This window comes from Pleurodeles waltl, chromosome 5 (genome assembly GCF_031143425.1).
Source record: "Pleurodeles waltl isolate 20211129_DDA chromosome 5, aPleWal1.hap1.20221129, whole genome shotgun sequence".
Lineage (NCBI taxonomy): Eukaryota > Metazoa > Chordata > Amphibia > Caudata > Salamandridae > Pleurodeles > Pleurodeles waltl.
This window is the reverse complement of record NC_090444.1, coordinates 1400400014-1400425839: the sequence shown is the minus strand read 5'-3', so window position 1 is coordinate 1400425839 and position 25826 is coordinate 1400400014. Positions and strand designations below refer to the sequence as shown.

Below are 25826 nucleotides of genomic sequence, written 5' to 3'. Positions count from 1 at the left end.
CTATGGTTTTCATGTATGTTTACAATTTAGTTTTGCGCAACATTTACGTGACATTGATTTTGGGATTATAATAAAGCTTTGAAACTTTATTCAGTTTGAAGTTTCATTTAGCGTTAAAATTGTTCATGGTGTTTAGAACGTTTCATAGTATAATGTCATTGATTTGTGATTGAATGATTGTTACTACTACCCTCTTCTTCAAGTCCAAAGATTCAGCCAAGCTCAATAGGTGAAAATAGTGATGATGTCTCACCTGCACCCTGGTGGTTATTGATCCTGGAACCGGGGAAAAAAAATCTTCCTGAGGCCCCAGCGCTCTAACACACTTATTATTTTACAAATTAAGCACCTTGTGCCAATGTAAGCCATAACAAATAAAAGTTCCTTCCTTTGCCATTAAAACATATAGGCCCTCATTCTGACCCTGGCGGTGTCTCACCGCCAGGGCAGAGGGCAGAGGAAGCACCGCCAACAGGCTGGCGGTGCTTCCGGGGCATTCTGACCGCAGCGGTAAAGCTGCAGTCAGAAAAGGGGAACCGGCGGTTTCCCGCCGGTTTTCCCCTGCCCCAGGGAATCCTCCATGGCGGCGCTGCATGCAGCGCCGCCATGGGGATTCCGACCCCCTTCCCGCCAGCCTGGTTCTGGCGGTTTTCACCACCAGAACCAGGCTGGCGGGAACGGGTGTCGTGGGGCCCCTGGGGGCCCCTGCAGTGCCCATGCCACTGGCATTGGCACTGCAGGGGCCCCCTAACAGGGCCCCAACAAGATTTTCAGTGTCTGCATAGCAGACACTGAAAATCGCGACGGTTGCAACTGCACCCGTCGCACCCCAGCAAATCCGCCGGCTCCGAATTCTTTGCTGGGGCTTTCCCGCTGGGCCGGCAGGCGATCTTTTGAAGATTGCCCGCCGGCCCAGTGGGAAAGTCAAAATGCTCCCCGGCGGGCGGTGCCCGCCGCCCACCGGGGTCGGAATGACCCCCATAGTTTTTCACAATCAATGATAAGGAGTATAATGGTTGCCGAGCAACAGTTGTGTTACAGGCAGTGCTTAATTTGTGCTTGTTGTTTTCGGTGCTCACTTATTTTTGAGGGCCGGAGCTTATTCTTCTGCCTCAAGCATTTGCTGCGAGCAAAAGACACATATGGGAAAGACGGAGGAAGAGAAAGATGGAAAAGCGTCACAAAGGGAGAAAGAAGAAAGCTGCAAGAGTGAGCTGGAGGGGCGGGGAGTGGCTGTAAATGGATTGAAGAGGACCGAGATGGCTTTAGGATTACGCTGCCTCATTAGTCTGTGTTCCCACATTTAATTGCAACAGCTGTGTGTTTAAGAGGAGGGCTTTGGGCACCGGCACGCTTTTATTTACAAATTAAGCACTGGTTATAAGCTGTTTCAATCAAGAGCATTTCACAGAGCCAGAAAGGCCCTGTCCAAGGATCTGACACAGCTCAGAGAGTCAACATCTAAAACAGGCCATGGGAAATGCCTATGTATTTCGAGCAATTAAGGATTGGTAGCAGACACCAATGACCTTTTGCGGCTAATGCAAGTCAATTGTTCACAAGTTGTATATTAAACCTGGACAAGCCAGAAACATTTAAAACAGCCAAGTCTGGGATCTACTCCTATGAGCCAGCACGTTAGTCATACTGCATGAGTGGACTGTATACTCTCATGTCAGGGAACGAGCACGGAATAATACTGATCCTAGTACTCCTTGGAAGTCAGCCAGAAAGTCTGTATGTCATGATCCCAGTAGAATGCCTTTCCTTGAGAGATGGTTTAAAAGAAGAGTAATACATCATTTACACCTCAACTGAATTAGGTGTTTCTTAGGAAAACGTAAAAAGAGAAATAAAATATGAAAAAAGTACAATAAACAGTTCTTATGTAAGTTAATCCCTAGTAATGAGACTTACAAAGATCTTCAGGTAGAGGTACAAAGGGCAACTATAGTGAATAGACTTTGCCAGGATTATTGAAAAATAAAGGCGAAAAGGAAGTGAATGGATTCGTGTCTGGAACCTGATGCACAAAGTAATGCTGTCTTAGGTGTAAACTTTCCTGAATATCAAAGTCTGCTTACCAACACATTTCTGTGAGTTGTTCTGTCATAAACCAAGTTTAGTTGAATCTAGGAGCAAGGCATGCTTACTCATAAAAAAGTTTCGCGAACCATAACACATTCTTTGTGAGTTAGCCTATCTTGCTCCTGGACTATTATGAGTAAAACATGCCTCAGCATGGAGAAAAGCACATGAGACTCCTGGAAGATACTCTGGGAATCAGGCATACATTTTCAGTAATTCATACCAGGAGTAAGACACAGCTACGCATTAAGAAAAAATTGTGAACTGGACACACTGGGCCATATTTATAAGGAGCTTGTGCCGCCTCCGTGTCACTTATTTTTATGCAGTGACAGTGCAATCAGTGCTCCACACCGCCCCATATTTACTAACTGACGCATTGGGCTGGATGCATCAGTTTGTAGAGGCCTGCATGACAATATACCTGCACCAGGTATGATGTATGCAGGGTAGGCGTTCCCACATTAAAAGCCACTTAGAACTGACGCATCACTCTATGACTTAACTGCGTCAAAATTCTTACGCCTTCCCAAACCAGGCATAAGCAATGATGCAGAGCTTTTAACATGGGACTCACCTCTATGTTCTGATGCATTGCTGGAGTTGCGTCAGTTTTACAACGCAACTCTAACAATGGGTCACTTTAGCGCCAACAGATGTGCCAGAAATTCCAACGCTTCCGTGAAAACTTGAGCCATGGAGCGCTGTATTGTAAATACAGTGCATCCATGGTGTTGTTAGGGCATTTGTGGCAGGCGCAAGAAATCTGCTGATGCATCAGATTCTTGGAAATATGCCCCATTGTTTCTAAGCAGCAATGATGTCAGCATTCCAAGAATACATTATGTTGCACTATGGTTACGTTTCCTTGGTCAATGTTCCTGCAACATTTCTGAAACATAAAAATAATTCTGTTCGACTCCATAATGAAATTAAAAGATAAATGCTCAGGGTTAGTGTGCTCTGGTTATGTAAAATGCTGTGTATGATAACAGATGTACAGAGTAGCAAGGATTCAAGAGCTAGTTTGAACACCTACAGAGCCAACAGAATTAGTTGAGGATTCAAAATGGAAAACGTGTGCAAGAAGTTCTCTGTCTTATTGTATCTGCTGGTGGGTGGGTGTGATAATGGTGTTGTTCTGTGTGTCTCCATCTGTCCCCTTTAGAAGGGCTGCACTTTCCGCATCGTAATCCTGTGGATATTTTTAGGATCATTTAGATCCGGCCTGGCGTCCTGTGTTAGCACCAGTCAGCAGTGGCCATACTGCTCCCCTTGTGGAGGACAGCTTCACTTATTTATAGATTTGTGTCTGGGATGCAGGAATCGTTGTGACTTTGCTGGAGCTACCGTTGCAGTGGCTCTTCTGAAAGTACTGAAACTTTGCCGAATGGGCGCCATGTTTGTTGTACCTGGTCTACAAAGCTTTCCTTTTTCAAGAAAAAAAACTTGAAAGCAGAAGCTTGTTTCTAGAAAGCCAAAAACAATATGGTCCTGAGAGCTCTACCTCCGGGTGAAGGATACAACACACAAAGTGTAAGTATGGATGCAGTTGTGTGATCATTTCAATGTCCCTGCCTGTGACCTCAGGAAACGTTCTGCTGTCACTCTAGAGAGCCAACTAAGTCCCCAGAAGCAGAGATTTAATTGCAGGTACTCCTACCAGCATTGCAACTAGGTCTCCGAGAGCAGGCATAATACACTTTTACAGGCATAACAGATTTAGGACGTATGACTCACAGCCATAGTCACAAGACATATTTTACTAAACATCAATGGCATACGAGAAACAAGGTTAATAAACACATTATAGTTTACAATATACAACCAACAGGACTGTCATTTCATTCCAATACAATGGCATTTATCAACAGGAGATAACAATGTGCGCCTTGTCTTGTCTCTCAGATCTACTTGTTTCATTTTACAGTTTCCTCAGTTACCTGTTAGCAGTTTCTCGTTAATCAGTAAACATTCAACAAACAGCAGAAAAATCTCAAATGTAGAATTAGAATTAGGTAGAATGATTAACACATATTCGATCACTTAAAATGAACAAATCTTGCCCAATGTCAACACTAGCGACTGTCAGATCAGTTGAACAATTGACAAAGAGCTGCAAATCATTAATGGGTTCATTATTTACTTTCGGTTAAGGTCTCAGGTCATTAGTCAATTGCTGTAGTTTTTTTTGTACTTGTTATGAAGGCTGAGTGCACCTTTCTGTCCTCACACTACAATCAGTATCATATATTTGAGCTAATACATTTCAAAGTCTGCTGGGCCAGCTTGTTTTAGTCTTTAGGTGGCATATTTACAAGCCCCCACCACCGCCAAAAGCCGTTCTAGTCAAAAAAATGTTTTACGCTGAAGTGGTGTTAAGGAGGCCATTCCCCCGTGCCATATTTACAAAGTGCCACAATGTATGCATTGTGCCAGTTTGTAACCCGTTGCGCCACATTATGCATGCACCAGGCATAATGTATGTAAAGGGGGGCATTTCCTCCACGGAGGCCCAAAAAATGGCGCTGTGAAATTTACAAGACTTCACTGTGCCATTTTTTCCATCCTTTTAATATCTGCCCAAGGCAGGGGTTAAAGTGACGCTCCTGTATTGGCCTATGAGCCTCCTTGTGCTTTGCTGCAACCACTCCTAAAATATTGGCGCTGTTGTGGTAACAACCGCAATGGTGCGCCATATTGTATATATGGCGAAACCATGGTGTCTTTGGGGAGGGAGGGGTAAGCAAGAAAGGTGGCGCATCTGGATCGATGCAGCACTTTCTTGTAAATATGCCCCTAAATGTGTTCATACCTGCTTATTCACCATCTATAATTAACATTCTCCCATGAGGAGCCATTCTGCAGATTTAATGACACGGCGAGTCATCTGTAGAAGCATGTGATGCTGGTACTCATGCATGTCAAAAAACCTGTCTTGTGTACTTAAGAAAGCATGAAGAAAAGAGAAACTCTGATCCTTCGTTTGGCACCTCATGTGATAACCAAAAGTTCTAAGGTATATAGTGACCCCAATGACTCTGAATTGGCATGGAGGAATCTGACTGGTAGTGTTTTTATATCACTTTCTTTTGCACATAACATATGCTGCTTGATGATATAGTAGAATTAAGGTGTAACAATTTATAAATATTATCACATCTCTCAGAAGTTTCATTTAGCAACCATATAGTAGGCCCTGAGAGCCATGCAAGGATGCTTAGTGCGTGCATTGCAGCCTACCCAAATCTACCACCACCCAAGAGAGAACAATGACACAAAAAACATACTATGCAATATTGTATGTTTTATGCCTCTGTGAAAACCTGATGGACTCTTTTAGGAAATGAAATGGGTGTGCACACTGGGTGACAGGCAAAGAACATGAAAACTAAATCTTAAACCTCGTGGGTGCTGTGGAGGGTTACTGATTTTACTCCACTCAAGGAGAATGCCACCAGCAGAAAGGGTGCCCAGATTCTGAAAAGTGATAGTTCAATATACAGTGGCAGACATATGCTACAGAAATGCTGGGAGCATAACATAATGTAACAAAAATGGGGAACCACTTGAAGACTACGCCCCACTATCCAGCGGTACAAAGTTTCACAAACAAAAGCTCTTTACCTGTAGCTCTCCTTCCATGATGCTGAGGAGCTTGATCAGATCCTCCTTGGAGGGCTCCATCGATTTGCTCTTCTTCCAGTCCGTGACTCCATCTGAGTGCAACTGTCTCTTGACAGTGGCTGAGACAACCACCTCGCCATCCTTCTTCCGATTAGCTTTGTTCTTTTTCTTGGCATCGTCCTGGGCACACTCCTCCTCCGCCACATTCTTAACTGACTTGGGATTGGGTTGGTGCCCATTGGAGGAGCTGTCCCCACCTTGGTTACGGGATCTCATGCCCACCTGCAGAAAGGAAAATGACGGAGGTTGGTTTTCCAGAAGAGTGCGCTCGCATGGCTTTTAAAACAGTGCCCCACTGCTGCTGATGGCCGTAGCGTCAAGGCACTAACATTCAGTGAAGTTCAAATGGTTTGTTCATCTTTATTCCACACCCTCGAACCACACCCACGTTTCTGACTCCAGGGTCACCCCACAGCATGACAACAACGCATCACCCCTGTGTTGTGGCGGCCTGGAAAGTGAAGCACGGTGACTACCGGCTTTCTTTCCAGCTCTTAAAACAGCAACCAGTCACGGCCAGATTAAATCCAATTCTCCAAAATAACGCATTAGTAAACTGTGATGCCGGCAGCCAGACACTCCCCGTTCTCTGAATGTGGGCTCGTTAAATCCATTCACCAATGATTCAGATGAATCACAAGTACCCTGATGCAGTTTCTAAAAAAAAGTCTTGATTAAGAGAATGAACAATGCCCTGGCGCTCGGGGAAAATCCTATTCAGCCTGAGGTACACAGCGGAAAAACAAACAATCAATCTATGTGCCAGGCTTCCTCTTAGCGAGTCACCCACCGCAGTCACCACAGCTGACATCTGCGGTGGTTGTACGAAGGAGTGTCTCTCAGAGTACTTTTTGGCCAGGTAAATAAATAGTGACGACATAGAACAATTGAATTACATTATCATCGATCAGAAAGATAAATACATGTAAGACATATCGATATGTTACTTAAGTGCATAAATAGACAAACACTAAAATACTAGTGACTGACTAACACTCTGGTTGGCTGACCATCTAACCAGCAGCTCCATCAACGGTAGGTGAGTTGGCGTATTGTAGTGGGTGTATTGATGTATGATGTTTGTTTCGATGTATGATGGTGGCGGTGTTGGGATATGATGATGGATGTTTTGAGTATGATGTTGGCTGTGTGGATTTATGATAATGATTGTTTAGCAATAAATATATTGGTTGCATCAAAGTATGATGTTGGATGTGCTGGTGTATGATGTTGTTTGTGTGCACTAATGATGGCTCTAAAATAAGCAGCCCCATGTGCAAACTAGGATTGTGATAGGATCGGGATGAAGGAAAGGAAGCACAGGAGAAACGGGCAACGATGCAGAAACAAACAGGAAGCTCAGAAATAAGCAGTTAGATTGAGTTGCAGGCCAGGACCCCATAAAACGGCAGGGGAAATGGACATAGAGCGAAAAAGGTGAGCATTACTCTAAAACGAAGGGGCATATTTATACTCCATTTGTGCTGAATTTTGTGTCATTTTTTTAACGCAAATTCGGTGCAAAACTAACTCCATATTTATATTTTGATGCTAGAAATATTGGAGTTTGCACCATTTTACAGATGCATTAAACTACCTTCATCAATGAGATGCAAGGTAGGCGTTCCCATCTCAAAAATTGTGCTAACCCCATAGCCCCCTTTTTATCCCCCAGTGCTAGAATGACGCCTGGTTGGGAGAGGCTTTGCACCATCATTTAACGCCTGGGTCAGACCACGCGTTAGGGGACCTGTCGACCCATTCCATGGTTGAACACCATGGAATGGGTCCACAGGTGCCCTCCTCAAGCCCCAGGAACACCCCCACCCACACCAGAGGGACACCGGAGGATGGGGGACTCAATCCCAGGTAAGTAGAGTGAGCATAGGTAAGTATCTTTTTTTTTAAATTAAAGCGCACCTGGGGGCCCAACTTGGCCCCCCTGCATGGCACAGGGTGCAATGGCCACGCCCAGGGGATCCTTGTCCCCTGTGCTGGCCATTGGGGTGGTGGGCATGGCTCCTGTTTTTCCTAAGACAGGAGTCATGTGGTATGGATGAGTTTTCATCAGAAAATGACACTAGGCCGGTTAGAGGCATTTTTTTTGCCTCTAACCAGCCTAACGTCTTTTCTTGGTGCAAAACCCCCTTCTCCCATATTGCCTGAAATAACACATTTCTCATAACTTCTGAGCCTCAGCAGTGGTAGGATGGTTAAATACTGTTATTTATTAATCGAGGACCAATCTACATGGTTGCCTTTTTGGAAAATGTTTGGTTTGCCCTGCTGATGCCAGGAATATCTAGTTTTGGCAAGCTGCTCATGACTTTTAAGGCTGTGTTCCCCAGGGCAGTAATTAAGATGCACATGTGCATTTTAGGGCCGTGCACCATTTTGCAGTAATTAAGCTACAGTTGCATTACAGAAAGTTAGTTTTGATTTTTAAGGATGAGTAATGCCATTAGCTTCTGGGACCATGTCCCAAGGCATATATTTACATATTGTATGACTGTTTCATGACATGGCCTTTTGAAACACATCATCATTTATTACATAGAGTTCTGCTGAAGGTAACCGACATGGGACTTTATTGTAGGCAACACTGCGCTCAGGTTGTAAATCTATTCCCAGTTTATTGTCCACAATTGGAAACCTGGCAGTTATATTTCTCAACAGTTAAATGTGCAGTTTGGCTTAAATATTATTAAAAAAATAAGTCTGACTTTGAAAAATCAAGGAAGTTGTCAACTCAGTTGCTTTCAGCATGAAATATACTGTTTTAAGGGCTTTATTTTTAAAGGTAAATCATTGTCTTCATTTCATAAAGCACCAGATCGCAGTTCATATTGTCCTATACACAGGCTTAGGACACATATATCTACCCTCCTTTAATATGGCGCTTACTTGCAGTGGAATTTTTGCCACATATTTCTTTGCTTTGGCTAACCCGGACGTGAGGTACAGATCCAGGATCCAGGCTAGTATTAGTGAACAAAATTATATTTATGATTTAGGTTACAATAGTAATACGTATCATCAACAACATATTCCTTTCACTACTGTTAATAACTAGAATTACATTGATAATAATGGTTCACAACATTATACTCACACCTTTGATATAGTTCAACCCATTACATACATTTGGATTAAACCAAATACCATTTCTTGAAGTGTTTGTGGAATGAGGGCATTTTCTAACCTCAGGGTTGCTTATATTCAGATGGGCTGTAGCCTGGCAGTTCGGGCTCAATTTTTCATATTATTGCAGCAGCAAGGTTGCTTTATATATTGTCCACAGTAGAACAGTGAGTAAAAAACAATGGCCTTGAATGCAGTGCACAGTAATTAACAGTGAGAATAATTTAAGCATTCCCTCATCACTTTTTTGTTTTTCTCAGTTTTTCCAGATATAAGCATCTACTGAGAGCTCAGCTTTACCCTTAAATTGCTTCTCATTTTGCTGAATTGACAGCCTAACTGCTCAGTTGGTCGGCAAGCCAAAGGTGGCATGACTACTGTAATGTGTAAACATTTGTTATATATTAATATGCTGTAAGGTTGGGTCGTGTAGGAATGTTAGTGTGATAGAACCTTGATTGTGAAGGATTCTGGATGTAATGTAGAATGGAGTGGAGTGTGGTTGAAGATCATTACTGGAGTGGACTTGGATGAGGGAGTACTGTGCTGGAAGAAAATAAAGATATCATTATATTTTACATCTTATGGGTGGACTGGATCATTACAAGTGGCAACGAGGGTGCGGGAACAATTGTTACTCCCTAACTACTGCAGCACTGGAGCAGTGTCACCTCCATGGAATCCATATTCAATGAAACCAACAAGTAGCGGTAATTGTTTTTCGATGGTGCCAAGCTGGTAATGTACTTTTTTTTACATTGACATATTTGTTGGTGATGAATTGCTGGAGTTGTTAACGTGTATATACTACACGTTAAATACTGAGAGTTTAAATGAGAGACATGGAACGTTACTTTTGCTTCACGTACTTTACAAGATGCTGAAAGGAAGTATGCTGTTATAGAAAAATAACTATTAGCTTGTATTTGGGCTGTTGAACACTTTCGGAATTACATCTGGGGATCTAGTTTTATTCTTCAAACTGATCATAAGCCATTGGTGGGGATCCTTTTTCCTGGTGGGGGATGGAATGCCACTGCTCGTATTGCAAGATTAGTATCAAGAATGCAGGAATATTGTTTTCTGGTTGAGTATGTTCCTGGAAAGAGTAATGCAGTGGCGGATTGTTTGTCACGTCTTCCTTAAGATGGAGCAGAAAAGGTTGATGTACAGTGTAATGATTTGGGGATAGATGTTGTGTCTGTTGTATCCGAGTGTACGATTCGTGAATTTAAAGGTATAGAAGAGATGAAATGGATGAAATGTGATGAAGAAGGTTTGGTTCTGCAAACCGCCCCATCTCTCTTCTACCTTTCCCAGCCAAGGTAATAGAAAAGACCGTCAACAAACAGCTGACCACCTTCCTGGAAGACAACAACCTGCTCGACCCTTCACAAACCGGATTCCGAACCAACCACAGCACGGAAACCGCCCTCATCTCAGTCACAGACGACATCAGAACCCTGATGGACAACGGTGAAACAGTCGCCCTCATTCTCCTCGACCTCTCGGCTGCCTTTGACACCGTCTGTCACCGCACCCTAATCACCCGCCTACGCTCCACCGGGATCCAAGGCCAGGCCCTGGACTGGATCGCCTCCTTCCTCGCTAACCGCTCCCAAAGAGTTTACCTCCCTCCGTTTCGCTCAGAACCCACCAAGATCATCTGCGGCGTACCTCAAGGCTCATCGCTCAGCCCGACACTCTTCAATGTCTACATGAGCCCCCTCGCCGACATCGTACGCAAGCACGACATCATCATCACCTCCTACGCCGACGACACCCAACTTGTACTCTCCCTCACCAAGGACCCCGCCAGCGCCAAGACCAACCTACAAGAGGGTATGAAGGACGTCGCAGATTGGATGAGGCTCAGCCGCCTAAAGCTGAACTCTGAAAAAACGGAAGTCCTCATCCTCGGCAACACCCCGTCCGCCTGGGACGACTCCTGGTGGCCCACGGCCCTCGGCACCGCACCGACCCCCGCAGACCACGCCCGCAACCTCGGCTTCATCTTGGACCCTCTTCTCACCATGATCAAGCAAGTCAACGCCGTGTCCTCCGCCTGCTTCCTCACTCTCCGCATGCTCCGCAAGATCTTCCGCTGGATCCCCGCCGACACCAGAAAAACCGTGACCCACGCCCTTGTCACGAGTCGCCTGGACTACGGCAACACCCTCTACGCCGGGACCACCGCCAAACTCCAAAACCGCCTGCAACGCATCCAAAACGCCTCGGCCCGCCTCATCCTCGACGTACCCCGCAACAGCCACATCTCCGCACACCTGAGACACCTGCATTGGCTCCCAGTCAGCAAAAGGATCACCTTCCGTCTTCTCACCCACGCACACAAAGCCCTCCACAACAAGGGACCGGAATACCTCAACAGACGCCTCAGCTTCTACGTCCCCACCCGCCCCCTCCGCTCCGCTGGCCTCGCACTTGCTGCCGTCCCTCGCACCCGCCGCTCCACGGCGGGTGGGAGATCTTTCTCCTTCCTGGCGGCCAAGACCTGGAACTCCCTCCCCACCAGCCTCAGGACCACCCAGGACCACTCCGCTTTCTGGAGACTCCTAAAGACTTGGCTGTTCGTGCAGCGATAACCCCCCCTTTCCCCCCTAGCGCCTTGAGACCCGCACGGGTGAGTAGCGCGCTTTATAAATGTTAATGATAATGATAATGATAAGAGGTGAGAAAATATATGAGGTGTGGTTTGCCTGCTAAAAAATGGATTTCAGCAGAAATAGCATAATTTCACAAAGTAAAGGATGAATTGGAGGTTGAGAATGAACTTGTGTTTAAAAAAGGGAAGTGCATTCCACCAAGAGGAATGCAAGAAACTATCTTAAAACTGGCACATGAAGGTCATCCTGGTATGTCTTCCATGAAAAGATTAATACATACATGTTTCTGGTGGACAGGACTGGATAAAATGGCAAACAGAGTGGTAAGAGAGTGTAGTGTGTGTGTTAATGCTGAGAAAATGTTGAAGACAGTGCCAGCTCCACTTAATCCAGTGCCTTGGCCAGAATCGCCATGGCAGAAATTAAGGTTTGATATTTCACGTCCATATTAATCACTGCCTGCTGAAGCTTGATATGCTTTGGTTCTGATAGATTACCATCCTAAATGGCCTGAAGTGAAGTTGGTTTCACAAGTTACTTCTGGTACTATCATTGAATTGTTCAAGGAAGTGTTTGCCAGAGAAGGGTATCCTGAGGTATTGATATCTGAAAATGGTGTACACTTAATGGCAAAGGAAATGCAGAGTTTTTAAAGATATAGCAATATTAAACATGTCACCACTCCACTGTATGAACCGCAAGGTAATGGGCAAGTTGAGAGATTCAACCGCGTGCTTAAAGAAAGCATTGTATGGGCACGTGGATTTGGTGGTCAGTGGAAGGAAAAACTGAGAGAGAAATTTTGGCATTACCGTATCTTGGTCCTTTCAAGTTATTGAAGGGAAGACATGCAGTGTCCAAACTATGTCCGTGGTGGTTCAAGAAGAAACAAGGAAGAGATTGGAAAAAAATGTGTATTGAGGATGTTAAGGAGAAAACAAGAGAAATTTAAGGAAATGTATGATACCAAATGGAAAGGGAAAGAACCCACAATTGTGGTAGGAGATTGGGGTGGAATATGCAAGTCAAGCTTTGTGAGGAAAGGTTCATCCAGGTTTGGTAGAGCAATGAAAGTTATCAAAGTATATAATAAGAGCGTAGTTACACAAGATGGAAAAGTGTGGAATGTGAGAGGGTTGCAAAGTGCAAAGCTGGGTGTGAGCTATCTTCGAATGAGGGAGGTACCAGTTCAGTGATGAAAATAGGATCTGAATGTGATGGGACGGTCTACCATCATTTGGAAGTTTCAGAGGGAATATAAATCAAAATGAGACCATGTTAGAGAACAACCTTTTATGCAAGGATGAAATTGCAAGTACACCAAGTAGTGGTGGTGACATAGTAATAGAAAATGATTCCATAGCATTGCGGGTAAAAACTGGTGCACGTGCAAGATGTTTACCAACCAAACTGGATGACATAGTGTATAATTTTAATTATTCTGAGAGACATTGTATATATTTTACAGTTCTTTGTTTTATTGTTTTAAATCTTTGTTTAAAGGAGGGAAATATGTTATATGTTAATATGCTGCAAGGTTGGGTCGTGTAGGAATGTTAGTGTGATAAAACCTTGATTGTGAAGGATTCTGCATGGAATGTAGACTGTAGTAGAGTGGAGTTGAGGATCATTACTGGAGTGGACTTGGATGAGGGAGTACTGTGCTGGAAGAGAATAAAGACATCATTATATTTTACATCTTACAAGTGGACTGGATCATTACAACATTGGGGTCGGGTTTTGCGTATTCACGACCAACGGCAGTCGGAGATTTTAACCAATGCTTTAGCATACACTCAAAGTAGACCAAATTTGTATCTGCCCCCTTGCATATGATTGTGTGACCTTCTTGCCTGTGTCAGTTTCCTGCTTGCCATTTGGTGGCTCGTATCTCTATACTGGGGCTTGTTAAACCTCAAAGAGCACCTAGGTTCCAGCATATTTTGATTGGCTGGTTATTCCACTGTTTACATCAGGTAACTCTTTGGTTCTCCATGCCCCGACCTTCCATTCGAACACAATAACCAATGGCACCCATCAGCGGGTGCTACTTCCCTAACCAGCTGCTCATTGCTACTGAAAATGTATTTTAAAAAGAAATGAATTATCTTTGAACTGTACAAATATATTAAATAATACAAAACAAATCCAAGATGGCTGTCTTGTTGCACATAGGTGCAATGTAGGCCAGAGTGACAGCCATATTTTAACACAAAAAATATTATTCCAACATGCTCTTCTTGTGGTACATGCTGTATCTATATATTATATATTACACAATGTAGCTTCTTTAATACAGTTATAATATTCCAAGATACCTGCCTCATTGTGCCTACACTAAAATGATGTTACACATAAAACTAATACCACCACCCATACCAATATAACCAATGCCATCATCACCAATACCATCATTACCATCAACACCAATAATGCACCACCACCAGTAATACAATAGTGCATCTACAACAAACTCCATATCAACAACATACTACCACCACCAATACTTCCACCACTGCCCCCACTATTATCACCATCACTAATGCCAATCCCAAGAGGGCCAACACCACCAAAATACCATCTGTATAACACTACTACCACTAACACAACTCCCAGTCTCAAGCACTGGGAGAGCTAATCAGTCTGGCTTTAATGTGTTACTACATGGAAATACATTTCTGCCTGGCCGTATTTGCATACATTGCCACGTTAACGCCAAGCATAATAAATTGTCAATGCTTGTTTTATATATTGTCAGGTTGTCTCCTATATCCTTAGCTCTGGATGTCTGTGAATGTGTAGCACATAACAGTAAAATACTACATCTGATTCCTTTTACGAAATTTAAATCTATTAAATGATAACTGCTGCTGTGTTTTATGATACAACTGCTTGATGAAGCATTTACTGACTCTCTAAAATATTTCCAAAATGATAAGCCTGACTTGAAAATAGGTGACTGGAAGTTTACTTAGCTGTTATTTATAAGGCAAAATGAATTAGAATATTGTCAGAGCATTACTATTTGGATTCCACTTTTTACATGGTCATATTTAAACCCAGTCTATCCACAATGGTCCCAGTAGAGTATCCATAGAGATTCAAGTAATTTACATATCTTATTTTAAGTTTGCCTCACCTCTGCCTGTTATTTTTTGTTTGCTTTCCAGAGCATTGGAATATATCTGGAACCTGGGAAGATTCAGATACACCATCCTACTAATTTCCAAGATGCTAGGAGTTGGTTAGTATGGATACCTCTCAACTGACCCTACTATGGCAGGAGATACCCTCGCAGAAGGTCTTACACTTGGTCATCCACCAAGCCCCACCCTTTTTCCCATCTTGCTTTTGAGTGTAACAGGTTCAAATAACAAATAGCAGCAGCTCTTAACAATTTACCAACGTTTGGGAAAACAGAAGACTGAGTGAGCTTAGACTGAGTTTCAACTTTTGACTTGCTGATCAACACTTTCTTTAAGGAAGGCAGGTTCTCTTCATTGATCTATTCCTCCTGCATACTGATTTTAGTTTCACAGCTGAGAGAAGAGTATAGCATGGCAAAGCCCTTGTAAATAGTTAACGCTACCTTTGTAAAATATCACATGCACTTGAATGAGTGTTTAGCCAGTCCCCGGCCCATAATGAAATGTAGCTTTCAGCTTTCAGATTGTCCTGACTGTTATCCTACAGGTCTGATGTCTTAGATGTTGTTAGGAATTGGGTTTCTGGTTGGCAGAGGTATGCACCCTGTCCAAGCAGAAAGTACATTCCTAGTCAGGCTAAGTCACAACACATCCTAGGTTAGCCTGGGCTCACCCTTTGGTAGCTTGGCACAGAGCAGTCAGGTTTAACTTAAGAGACAATGGGCCTGATTACAACTTTGGAGGAAGGTGTTAATCCGTCCCAAATGTGACGGATATACCACCAGCCGTATTACGAGGCCATTATATCCTATGGAACTCGTAATACGGCTGCTGGTATATCCGTCACATTTGGGACGGATTAACACCTCCTCCAAAGTTGTAATCAGGCCCAATGTGTACATTATTTGTGCACCTCTCCAAACAGTAAAACAATGAAAACAACATACAAAAATGATCCACACCAGGTTAGAAACATAGAGCCTAATTTAATGAATAAAACAAGACCAAAATGTAAAAACTCCAATAAGTAGAAGTCGAGATTTGAGTTTTAAATAATAAATGCAAAATAGCAAAAAACGATTAAATGGGACATCTGGTCATGCCCGACTGGTTAAAAAGTCAAAAGTTCAGGCCAAACACAATGGAGTGCGGGCTGGATACATGGTTCCACTTGGGCCCCCTGAACAAAAGTATCTTGATCCAGGATGCATCACTGTCGATGAAGATGCGAGGTGCACCGAAGCGATGCATCGGTGTCGAGCCACGCAGTGGACGAGATAAGTTGATTGTCGCTATGCAGCTGTGTAGATGCTTCAGTTCCAAGTGCAACGCTCTAGTTCTGAGTGCAATGCGAGGAGACATCAGTTTTGAAGGTGGTTCTCTGGTTCCAAAGCAATGCGCCAGGTCCGCTCCACGCAATGACGAGGTTGCACTTGTTCTGACTCATACAAAGGTGAAGATGGACGGTTCTGATGAGGATGATTGGGTTCTGGTTGAAGCAGCACTTTACACCCACTTACAAGGGCTCAGGACTGGGTTGGCATAACTTGGCAGGGAAAGACTTGCAGAAAGCTAAATCCAGGTGCTGTGGCCGGGTAAGTTGTAATCTTTTGTGTCCCTGAGACTTCAGAAAACAGGAGGCCAGTCAGCTAGCACTTAGATTCTCCCTGGGTTCTGGGTTGTAGAGGTGTAGGTCCAGTCCTTCTGTCTCCCAGACAAGAAGGCAGCAGGCAACAGGTCATCACAGCAAAGCAGGAGTACAGCAGAGTAGCAGCTCAACAGAGTGTCGGTCCTTGTAGCAGCACAGCAGTCCTTCTTCCTGCCAGAGTATCCACATGTACAGACGTGTACTACGTTGGTGGTGTCAGAGTTCCAGTACTTATACCAAGTTGTGCCTTTAAAATGGGGTAGACTTCAAAGAAAGGTCTTTGAAGTGCACAGAGGTCTTCCCTTATTGCCTTGGCTGACTCACTACAGGGGTGTATGCAGCCCTTTGTGTGGGGAAAGACACTGCCTATTCAGGTGTAAGTGTTAGCTCCTACCTCCCAACCTGCCCACGATGGCCTATCAGGATGCTGATGGCCCATCAGTCACACTTAAGCCCCCGTTGTGTGTGGCTGTCTAGAGGGAATGCACAAAGGTCAGCTGTCACCCCACCCAGACATACATTGGAGGCAATCAGTAGGCGTCAAATGGCTAAAGTATGAAAATGCCAACTTTGTAAAAGTGGCATTTTCAGAACTGCAATTTAAAATTCGACTTCTCCATTAGCTGTTATTTTACATTCGGAGTCCAAAGACAACAAACTTTGCAAGCTTATCTCTTCCAGATTGTGAATTAAACTTATAAAATGTAATACAGTAGTCCCAATGTTATCCTATGAGAGAAATGGGTCTTGCTGTAGTGAAAAACGACTTTGGGAGTTTTTCACTGCCAAGACATGTAAAACTTAAAAGTACATGAACTGCCTTTTAAATATATTGCATCCTTCCCTCTGGGTTGTTCAGGGCCTACCTTAAGGGGTGACTCATATGTATATAAAGGGAAGGTTTGGGCTTGGCAAAAGGGTTGTTTTGCCAGGTCGACATGTGTGAGGATTTGGGTGTACAATATGGTATGGCTTGAAAGCCTTACTGTGCAGTACAGTGACACATGCCCTCTTGGGTCCAGTCAGATAGGTATGCTTAACCTCAGCTCAATCCTGGGTAGCTGTGGCTTCGAGCAGTAAGGCTTAGCAAAGGAACAAGGTGTAAAGCAAATAACAGCACCAAACAACAGAACAAGAAAGTCACACGACACAAAAGAAACAAGACACCAACTTATAAAAATAGAACATTTTTTATACATTTTTAAGACCCTAATTATCAAAATCCACTGTAGGCTTGCAGAGATACAGATTTTACAAATAATAAATAACTTTTATATCAACCGCCAGCCAGCATTGTCCAACTAAAAGTTTGGAAACTTAGTTTGCTAACTGCAGCCTAAGTTGGGGGACCAAGTCCAGCATTACAGAGCTGCAGTGGACCAGAAAGGATGCCTTGGGCAGTTACTTGGCCACCAGAGCATTTTTAGAGCAAGATCCAAACTTTACAGGATGAGCACCATAGATGTCAAAGGAGTGGTCCTGATGCTGAGGGATGCAGGCTTATAGAGGTTCAAGGATGCTCCTGATGCTGCGTGGTCGACGGAAGTTCTCGGTCCACAGGTGAGTGGGGGCGACTGTTCACAGATCTCATGGTCCCACAAAGTCCTCTTTGCAGGGTTCCAAGTGCTGTTGATGCAGAATCTATGCTTTTGCAACACAGGTTTAAAGTTAAAAAAAGCCCACAACCATCAAAATAGATTAAGAGGAACTGGAAATATGATGTTAAAACATTTTAGGTCATAAGGTGCCTCTAAAAAAATCAAAGGCTATGGAAAAACAACAGTTTGCAGAGAAACAGGACGTAGGAACAATTTCAGGCTGACCTTAATGGAGTATTGGTCAGGTTGTCCTGCTCACATCGTTGACCTTCAGAATTAGTTTTCAACTGCTGGGAATGTATCCTCTGGTTAGTTCTGCAGTCCCTGGTTTTTGAGGGGACGCTTCGAGGCATCAGGAATTTCTCCAGCCAAGTCTTATGCAGAGTGTAATCCTCTTTCGTTAGCTGAGCCCTATTGGAGTAAGAAGTCTGTTTTTAGTGTCAATTGACGGAGGCCGTCACTGGACACTAGGTGAGCAGTTTCAAATTTCCTAGGTGCAGGAAGGATTTGAGAATCGTTGAATCTTTGAGTCCTCTTCTTGTAGGAGTCAGAAGTCTGAAGTTAGGATTCTTCTTCCAGCAGGGCATTTGCCTTCAGATAGCGTATACTTAGGTCTAGGAATGTTGTGAGAATGTGGTGGAGGATTTATCCTGTGCACCAATGAATGATTGAAAGAATTCCAGTGTCAACCCTAACTATTTTCTCACAGTCCTCCACCTCCTTTTGCAGTACTTGCTCTTTGCCTTACAGTAACATTACCCAGTAGCCCATGTTTCATGCTCAGCTTCTACCAGGCATGCTGTATTCAAATTCCTAGCCACTGCCCTACCTGACAGATTCAAAACTAGTTTTTCCTGCTACTGTTACTGGAGCCTACCTATTTAAGAGGGTCCTGGGGGTGAACAGATGAAGCCCTCCTTAACATCTCCATGTCACAAGAGGCAGTGCTAAAGCTTCCCTTTTTTGTGACAACTGTTCATGTCTGCTCCCAGATAGGCAATCTCTGCTATCTGCTCAAACAAGGGTGTATATTCCAGCCCAGGAGGTGTGATGAGTAGCAGAACTGGATTTAAGCCACTTCTGGCTAAGGCAGCCTCAGGGCACATTTTTACAAAGTTCCTTTTCTGCTTAGGTTATCAAACATCTGATTCCTCCCTCAAGTTATAATTTAAGAACTAAGAAGGAAATAACTTTGAAACATTTTTCTAGCGCGTTTCTAAGCAGAGTTGGAAAATAAAGATTTGACTCCCTCCTAGGTCTAAAAAGTCTAGCCTGGCCTATATAATGAAACAGTTTGTTGGTTTTATTTCTCCTTGAGTTCACACTATCTTAATTATTTAGTGTGCCCTACTTTTATATATTAGCACCCAGCCCCCAGGGCCTTCAGGGCATCATTTAGGGTTGATGTATGCATATATAAAATTAGGCTTTACCTACATGAAAAATGTATTTTTCCCTGCAGTGTGCCACAGCAGTGCATGTACTCTACAGCCTAGCAAGTGCACTGTGGAATGCCTGGCAGAAATGTATGGTATACTATATGTGGCTGGTGTAATACACACTGTACCCCACATATGACATTTAATTTTCTATGCCGTAGGTGCCCTTAAGGCACCATTTACAAGGGACCTATTGGACAGCACGTGCTTTACAGGGGAAGCACACACACTTTGCTACTGTTAAGCTGTGTTAAAATGCACATATTTCTAAAGCCATTAAATGCAGGCATGCAAAAATTGAGGGACCATGACAAAAACTGGGTAATTTCTCATAATTATTCACTCTTTTCCAGGAGCAAATCGGCACTGCTTTAGCACTCTCTCTTTTTCTTCAATAATATTTCATAATACCCACTGCACATATAAATAGTGATAGGTTTGGAGCTGTGTGCACTGCTTAATTTGTAAAAGAATATGTGTCAGTGCCCAAAGCTGTTCCGGCAGCGCTATGAAAAATCAGCATGCCGAATACAAGGGTGTGTTGTTTTGAATTTACCTCAGACCTCTTCAAAACTGCTGCTCTTTTAGCTCACTCTTGCTGGTCTCCGCTAAACCTTTGTGCCATTTTTCCTTCTTTCTCTTCCTCCTTTTTTCCTGTTTGTGTGTTTTTCTCTCTCTTGCTTGTAGTCAATATCTGATGGGGAGAAATAAGTGCTGGTTCTCAAAACCGAATGCTGGTGAGCCCCAACAGCCAGCTCAAATTAAGCACTAGCTGTGGGACGTCAAGAAGGCAACAAGTTAGGTGGGTGGTTAAAAAGGTAAGTTTTTTGTTTGAGACTAAAACAACACTGGCATGTCCTACAAGCAATTTACATTCTAAGGGCCTGATTTAGAGTTTGGTAGATGGGATACTCTGTCACACAAGCAATGGATAGCCTATCCTTCATATTACAAGTTCCACAGGATATAATGCACTTGTAAAGCAGCCCCAGGATATCCTTTACATCTGTCAAACTCTAAATCAGGCCCTATGTTTGGAAAAAAATTACCAACCTGAAAGAAATGAACAAACCTTTAGAAACATGAGCAAGATTTGCAGGCATGAGTCAGATTTGAAAATGCGAGTCCGATTTGTAAATGAGAAAGGCAGTAATGGTCCAAATATAGATATACCAAAATGAAATTAAATATTTAGCCAAGAACGGCAGAAGTTTGAGGTGACATCACAAGTACAGCACACTGCTGACAAGGGAATCTAAATGAAATGCAGACTTCCTTCTCTGTTTGAACATGATCTCATACCTTGTAATTGTTTGCAGATACAGAAATGAAATTCAGATGTTTCTTAATCTCTTGATAAAAAGGTTTTTGTTTGCCCAAGTGAGAAAATCTTTACTAACACACTTTCAGCGTGGGAAAAAGGACTGAGCAAATGTGACTTCATTATCGATGGTTGTTTTTTCTCTGAGAAGAAATAATATTGTATTTTCCAAATTCAAGCACTAGGAAGTTTTATAAAACCAAGATGAGTGCACATTTTTCTGAATAGAAATTAACTGGCCAAGAAGTAGGACATCAATCATTTCTTCTATTTGATACATTGTATTAATATTGGCCAAATAAGATTATTTAAGCTTTATAAATATGTATAGCGTCGGTATTTTATGATATTATTGTTAGAAAATGAGATCTAGCTCCCGGATTGCTGTTGCGGGACCATAAAATACAATGCAGCCATTTAGGATCACGTTTTTAAGATCTAGTGCTACATTTATTGTATCTACACAAGGCAGGCCTCTGTACTTTCCCTCCGTGCAAAAACAATGAGGTGCGGTGGAACACTAAAATCCAATAAAATGACATGAATAACCAAATTTCATATGAAGCCATCGTTTTCAAAAAGACTAGATAGATCCCTACCCACATGGAAACTTCACCAAATAAGGTTTAAACCAAATTTCACTCTTAAATCTAAAGATTTTCATCATAAACTCTAATTTCAAAACACACATATTATCCATGTGCCTGGAACACTGTCTTGTGGTTCTCACCAAGTTCCTACGAGCTAAGTAAAGTAAGGCAGTCGACCTATTACATGTAGCTCAGCTCACTGCACATGCATGTCCTCTGTTGTACACACTGTATTTGCGATCTGTGGACATCAGAGACCTCTTCAAACCTGCTTGTCTCGTCCACAACGCATATCATAGCAAAAACAAATTATGAATGCTTTTCAACAGCATGAAGGTGGTCAAAACAAAGCACACATATGTGTAAAACAATAAATACTATGGGCCTGATTATGTGTTTAGAGGACAGGAACACCTGTCCGCCAAACTCCCGGCAGGGTAGTTGCCACCGTGCTGGCTACCTCGCTGCCAGCCCAATTAAGATTTTCACGCTAGGCTGACCAGCGGAAACCTTGCCACCCCAGCAGGAAAGTGGCACCAGCATTGTCGCTGGCTCGTAATCGAGCCAGCAGTAATGCTGCTGCCTGCTGGGAGCACCAGCACCCTTGTAATGTGCACTGTCTGCATCAGATAGTGCACATTGTGAGGGTGGTGGGCAGGGGGACTCCTGCACTGCCCATGCCTGCAGTCCCTTAAACCTGTTCTCCGCCATCCTTTTCATGGCGGTTTCACCTGGCAGAGAACCAGGTTGTAATCAGCCAGGGCGGCGCTGAACTCAGCCCGCCCTGGCTGATTCCAGCCTGCACCACCACCAGCTCGTCAAGATCTCCGATCCAAGCAGAGATGGCGGTAAGTTAGAAGGGCTGCGGGCCAACCTCGTAATGTGGCGGTCGGACCGCCACAACCGCGGCAGTCCGACAGCCACCGGGAGAGTGGCAGTTTGAGGACCACCACACCCATAATTAGGCCCTACATTTGGAGCTAATGCCCAGGAGTAACAACATTACTGCTTAGGGGCACTGTATTCCGGTTTTACAACCAGTAAATAAGGCTGGCCACCCACATTCAGAAGGAGCAAAATGTTAACTAAGGGGGTTATTCTAACTTTGGAGGAGGTGTTAATCCGTCCCAAAAGTGACGGAAAAGTGACGGATTTACCACCAGCCGTATTACGAGTCCATTATATCCTATGGAACTCGTAATACGGCTGGTGGTATATCTGTCACTTTACCGTCTCTTTTGGGACGGATTAACACTCCTCCAAAGTTAGAATAACCCCCTAAAAGTCTCTTGCAGGGATGGCAACCTAAACTGTCTTGACTGTCTCCCTGCAACAGAGCCAAAAACATTTACTTTTCTTTCAAAATAAACTAAAAATATTACTTTGTTGACTGTCTCTGTCTAGCATTAATTCATCTTGCTGGGTTAGCTTATCTGAAGTAATTTTTAATTTTTTCCTGTTTAATGGCCAGTATAGGCCTCCGGCTCCTACAGTCTAGTATTTCTCTTTGTGTTTCTCACTGTCAAATTTAGGACATTCTACCCTCATTGGGAAGATTGCTTTAATCGTATATTATGAATATTTTTAATAAATGAACACATAATGGTGTCTTATGCAATGTTTGTGACATATTTTTAAATGTACCACATATTAAACCATGAAGCTGTACTGAAAAAACACTTATAATTGTTAGGACTTTCTCGACATTGAAACTGGATATCAAGAAAGGACTCTACTTGAGGGAATCGCTGCATCAATAGCTGGACAAAATGGTTACTTCTTAGCCTTGAATCTGGCTTCCTCAGGTAAACATTATGCTTTTCGATAGCAACTATGCGTTAAACAAAGTGTCTTGATGTGTTCAGAGCAAGTGTTTGCATAAAACAACCACAGAAGGCAAAATAAAAGGTAATCCAAAGAGTTTCAAGAGGGTCCCTTAGAAACTAGAGACTGGAGGTTCAAGGCTACATTGACACAGACCAGCACAAGACTAAATATGCAAGACTGACATACTCGATGGTCAACACAGAGCTAGAGTTCAGGCCAAAGAAGGGGAAAAGAGGGGCAATCATAAGTAGCAGTGGTGGACCTAACACAAAAGGGACTTTGACTAAGTTGGAACACAGTAACTTGAATATCGTATGTACTGTGTGGCAAGAAATAGCAAACAGAAACATCACAGAAAGCAGAGTGACCATCATGGTTTGGATTATAGTCATTATCCCTTAACCATTGATGGCCATCTTGGAATGGATATTCTGCCTGAAAAACCCTTTGGTACGAAGTGCAGCTGGGGGACAAAATATAATGATTCTTTCCTGCAGGGCTTCTTGCCCAGACCCAAAAGGCCCAACACCATTCCCAGACACCCTTCCCTGAGCCAACACCTTCAAGAGAAGAAAGGTCTGGCCTCCTTTGCTCAGTTAGTGTAAACTGCACCATTGAAATGTCCCACCCACCACAGTAGGGCAGAGGAAAGGCATTGTTGTACACATGCTATTGCAAAGGAGATAGAGGGGGTGCCTGATGCAAGCCGCAGCTTCTTCACTGAACACCATTTTGCTGGTCCTCAGGGCAGAGCTGTATGCCCCAGAAGTCCTCAACCTAGAGACATTTTGTGCTATGTCACTAAAAAAGGCTTATAAGTTGTGGGTTGGCAACCTATTAAAGGGCAGACCTGCCAACTTAAGAAAAACCTCTCAGTGTGAGGAGGGGGTTGGGATCGAGGGGGGGCGTGGCCTCATGCCGAGAAGCACCTAAGAGGCACTTTTGTCCCACCACGATCCTAAACCCACTCTTCTGAAAAAAATGAAAAAATCTTGCTGAGGTTGTTGCCGATGTCCTTGGGTGTTTTCACACCCAGTATGGGCATCAGCAATTAAAAGCCTCCGAAAACGAGCTGAAAACTAATTTACTGTGTGATATTGGCTCCTCACCATGCTATGGAAGTCAATATCGTGTGTCGCACGGGGGCATAGTGTGAGTTGGCAGCTCTGAAAGAATAAAGATTAGTTTGGTACCCCATATGTGGGGAGGTCATGCTACAAACAACTGAAGAAAACGGAACTGTGTGATTTGTGCCTGAGAAATAAGGCTTCCTGAGGCATTTCATGAAAGAACTGGTTACTTAACATGTTTCAAACACATAAACATAAAAAAACGACATACGTGAAACACTTTAGTTGCATTGTGTTTCCTTGGGTTTAAGAACAAATGCAGCGAGGGAGTGGGCTGGTTAAATAAGGGAAAGATCATTGAACGCTCACAAGCTCCGAGTGGGTTTCCTGTTTTGTGACTGTGAGCAAGACTTCAAGGTAGATTAGGTTGTGTGTAGGTTTAAAAGATGCAAAGAAGAACATAATTATGAAAGACGTGGAGCAATTTTCCGTAATTGACGTAACCCTTGAATGCCATCAAGTTAGATTCCAAGAAAACTCCAAAGAACATTATGCATTCTTTTTTCAGATGGACTGCTTCAATTTAAAAGAATGCCTTTTGCACTTTTTGGCAGAAACTGTATCTTCAAGTGTTACAGGTGTGCTTCTTAAAGAGGAGCCTATAGTTTTTTTCCAGGGTGTAAAATATGAATTTGATGTCAATTTAGGAATGACAAATCCAAGTTTGGAGATTTTCAAGAGAAAATGGTTAACTGTTCAACCAGTGTAACTTTAAAGTAAAACAGATTGATTATTTGGGCCATGAGAATTTGGGATACTGAGTTTGACCTTTAAATGCCCTGGTTAAAACCATAATGGAAATATGGGTTATGCCTTGAATATGCAGCTTTCATAAAAAAAAAAAGAGGAGAGTTTTCAGGCAGACAGAGAAACATTAAGAGGAAGTTAACTGGTTAAGAAAATAAACACCATGATCCTTAACCAGTTGACAATTTAAAGGAGATTTCATAAAAAAAAACTACTAGTGCCAGTAGATATAGGTTAAGGAACCCTTTGAGGCAAAAAAGAAAGGCAATGAAGTGGCTATGTATCCCTCACTGGAGAACACAGAATTATGACATTTGGCAGTGACAAAAGAAAATCTGGTGGCCATTTTGACGGGTAACATGTTTTGGAGAAACTGGCACTGACCATAGAGTTTCAAATACAATATACATGGTCAATTGTACATACTCTGCCGCAATAGGAAAGTCCAGAAAGGTAGTAATACTTTATAATATGCTATTCAGTATGTGGATGAATTAATACACTGACACAATGTTATTATTATTAGGCTACTCGTGGTGAAAAGGCAGTAGTCGTCTACTGTTATATCTAAGGAAGAATGGGCTATAGCACACATGAAGGATTAGGATTTGAGGTATTTTGCTTTAAAGTTAAAGGGTGGTGGCTTAATACACACAAGTTTATGAGAAATGTAAGGCCATGATGGAATGTTAAAGATAAATTGCCACTTAAAAGGGAATTTGTTAATACAATAATACACTAATTCATTTGAGTACTGATTTAATATTTTTTGCAGCATTATACCCCCAAATATTTGATAAATGGTGTACTATATTTAGCTTATTTGAAACATTTAGAAGG

The 25826-nt window shown here is 42.9% G+C and overlaps 1 protein-coding gene across 4 annotated transcripts in view; it reads right to left on the bottom strand.

Annotated features, from left to right (window-relative positions):
- FILIP1 (filamin A interacting protein 1) overlaps positions 1 to 25826 on the bottom strand; it is a 602420-nt gene that overhangs the window by 359582 nt on the left and 217012 nt on the right. For all 4 annotated transcript variants that reach the window (XM_069235665.1, XM_069235667.1, XM_069235664.1 and 1 more), the window contains exon 2: positions 5716 to 5997. In XM_069235665.1, the coding sequence (XP_069091766.1) occupies positions 5716 to 5991 (276 nt within the window). In that variant the 5' untranslated portion in view covers positions 5992 to 5997. The remainder of the gene's footprint in view (positions 1 to 5715; positions 5998 to 25826) is intronic.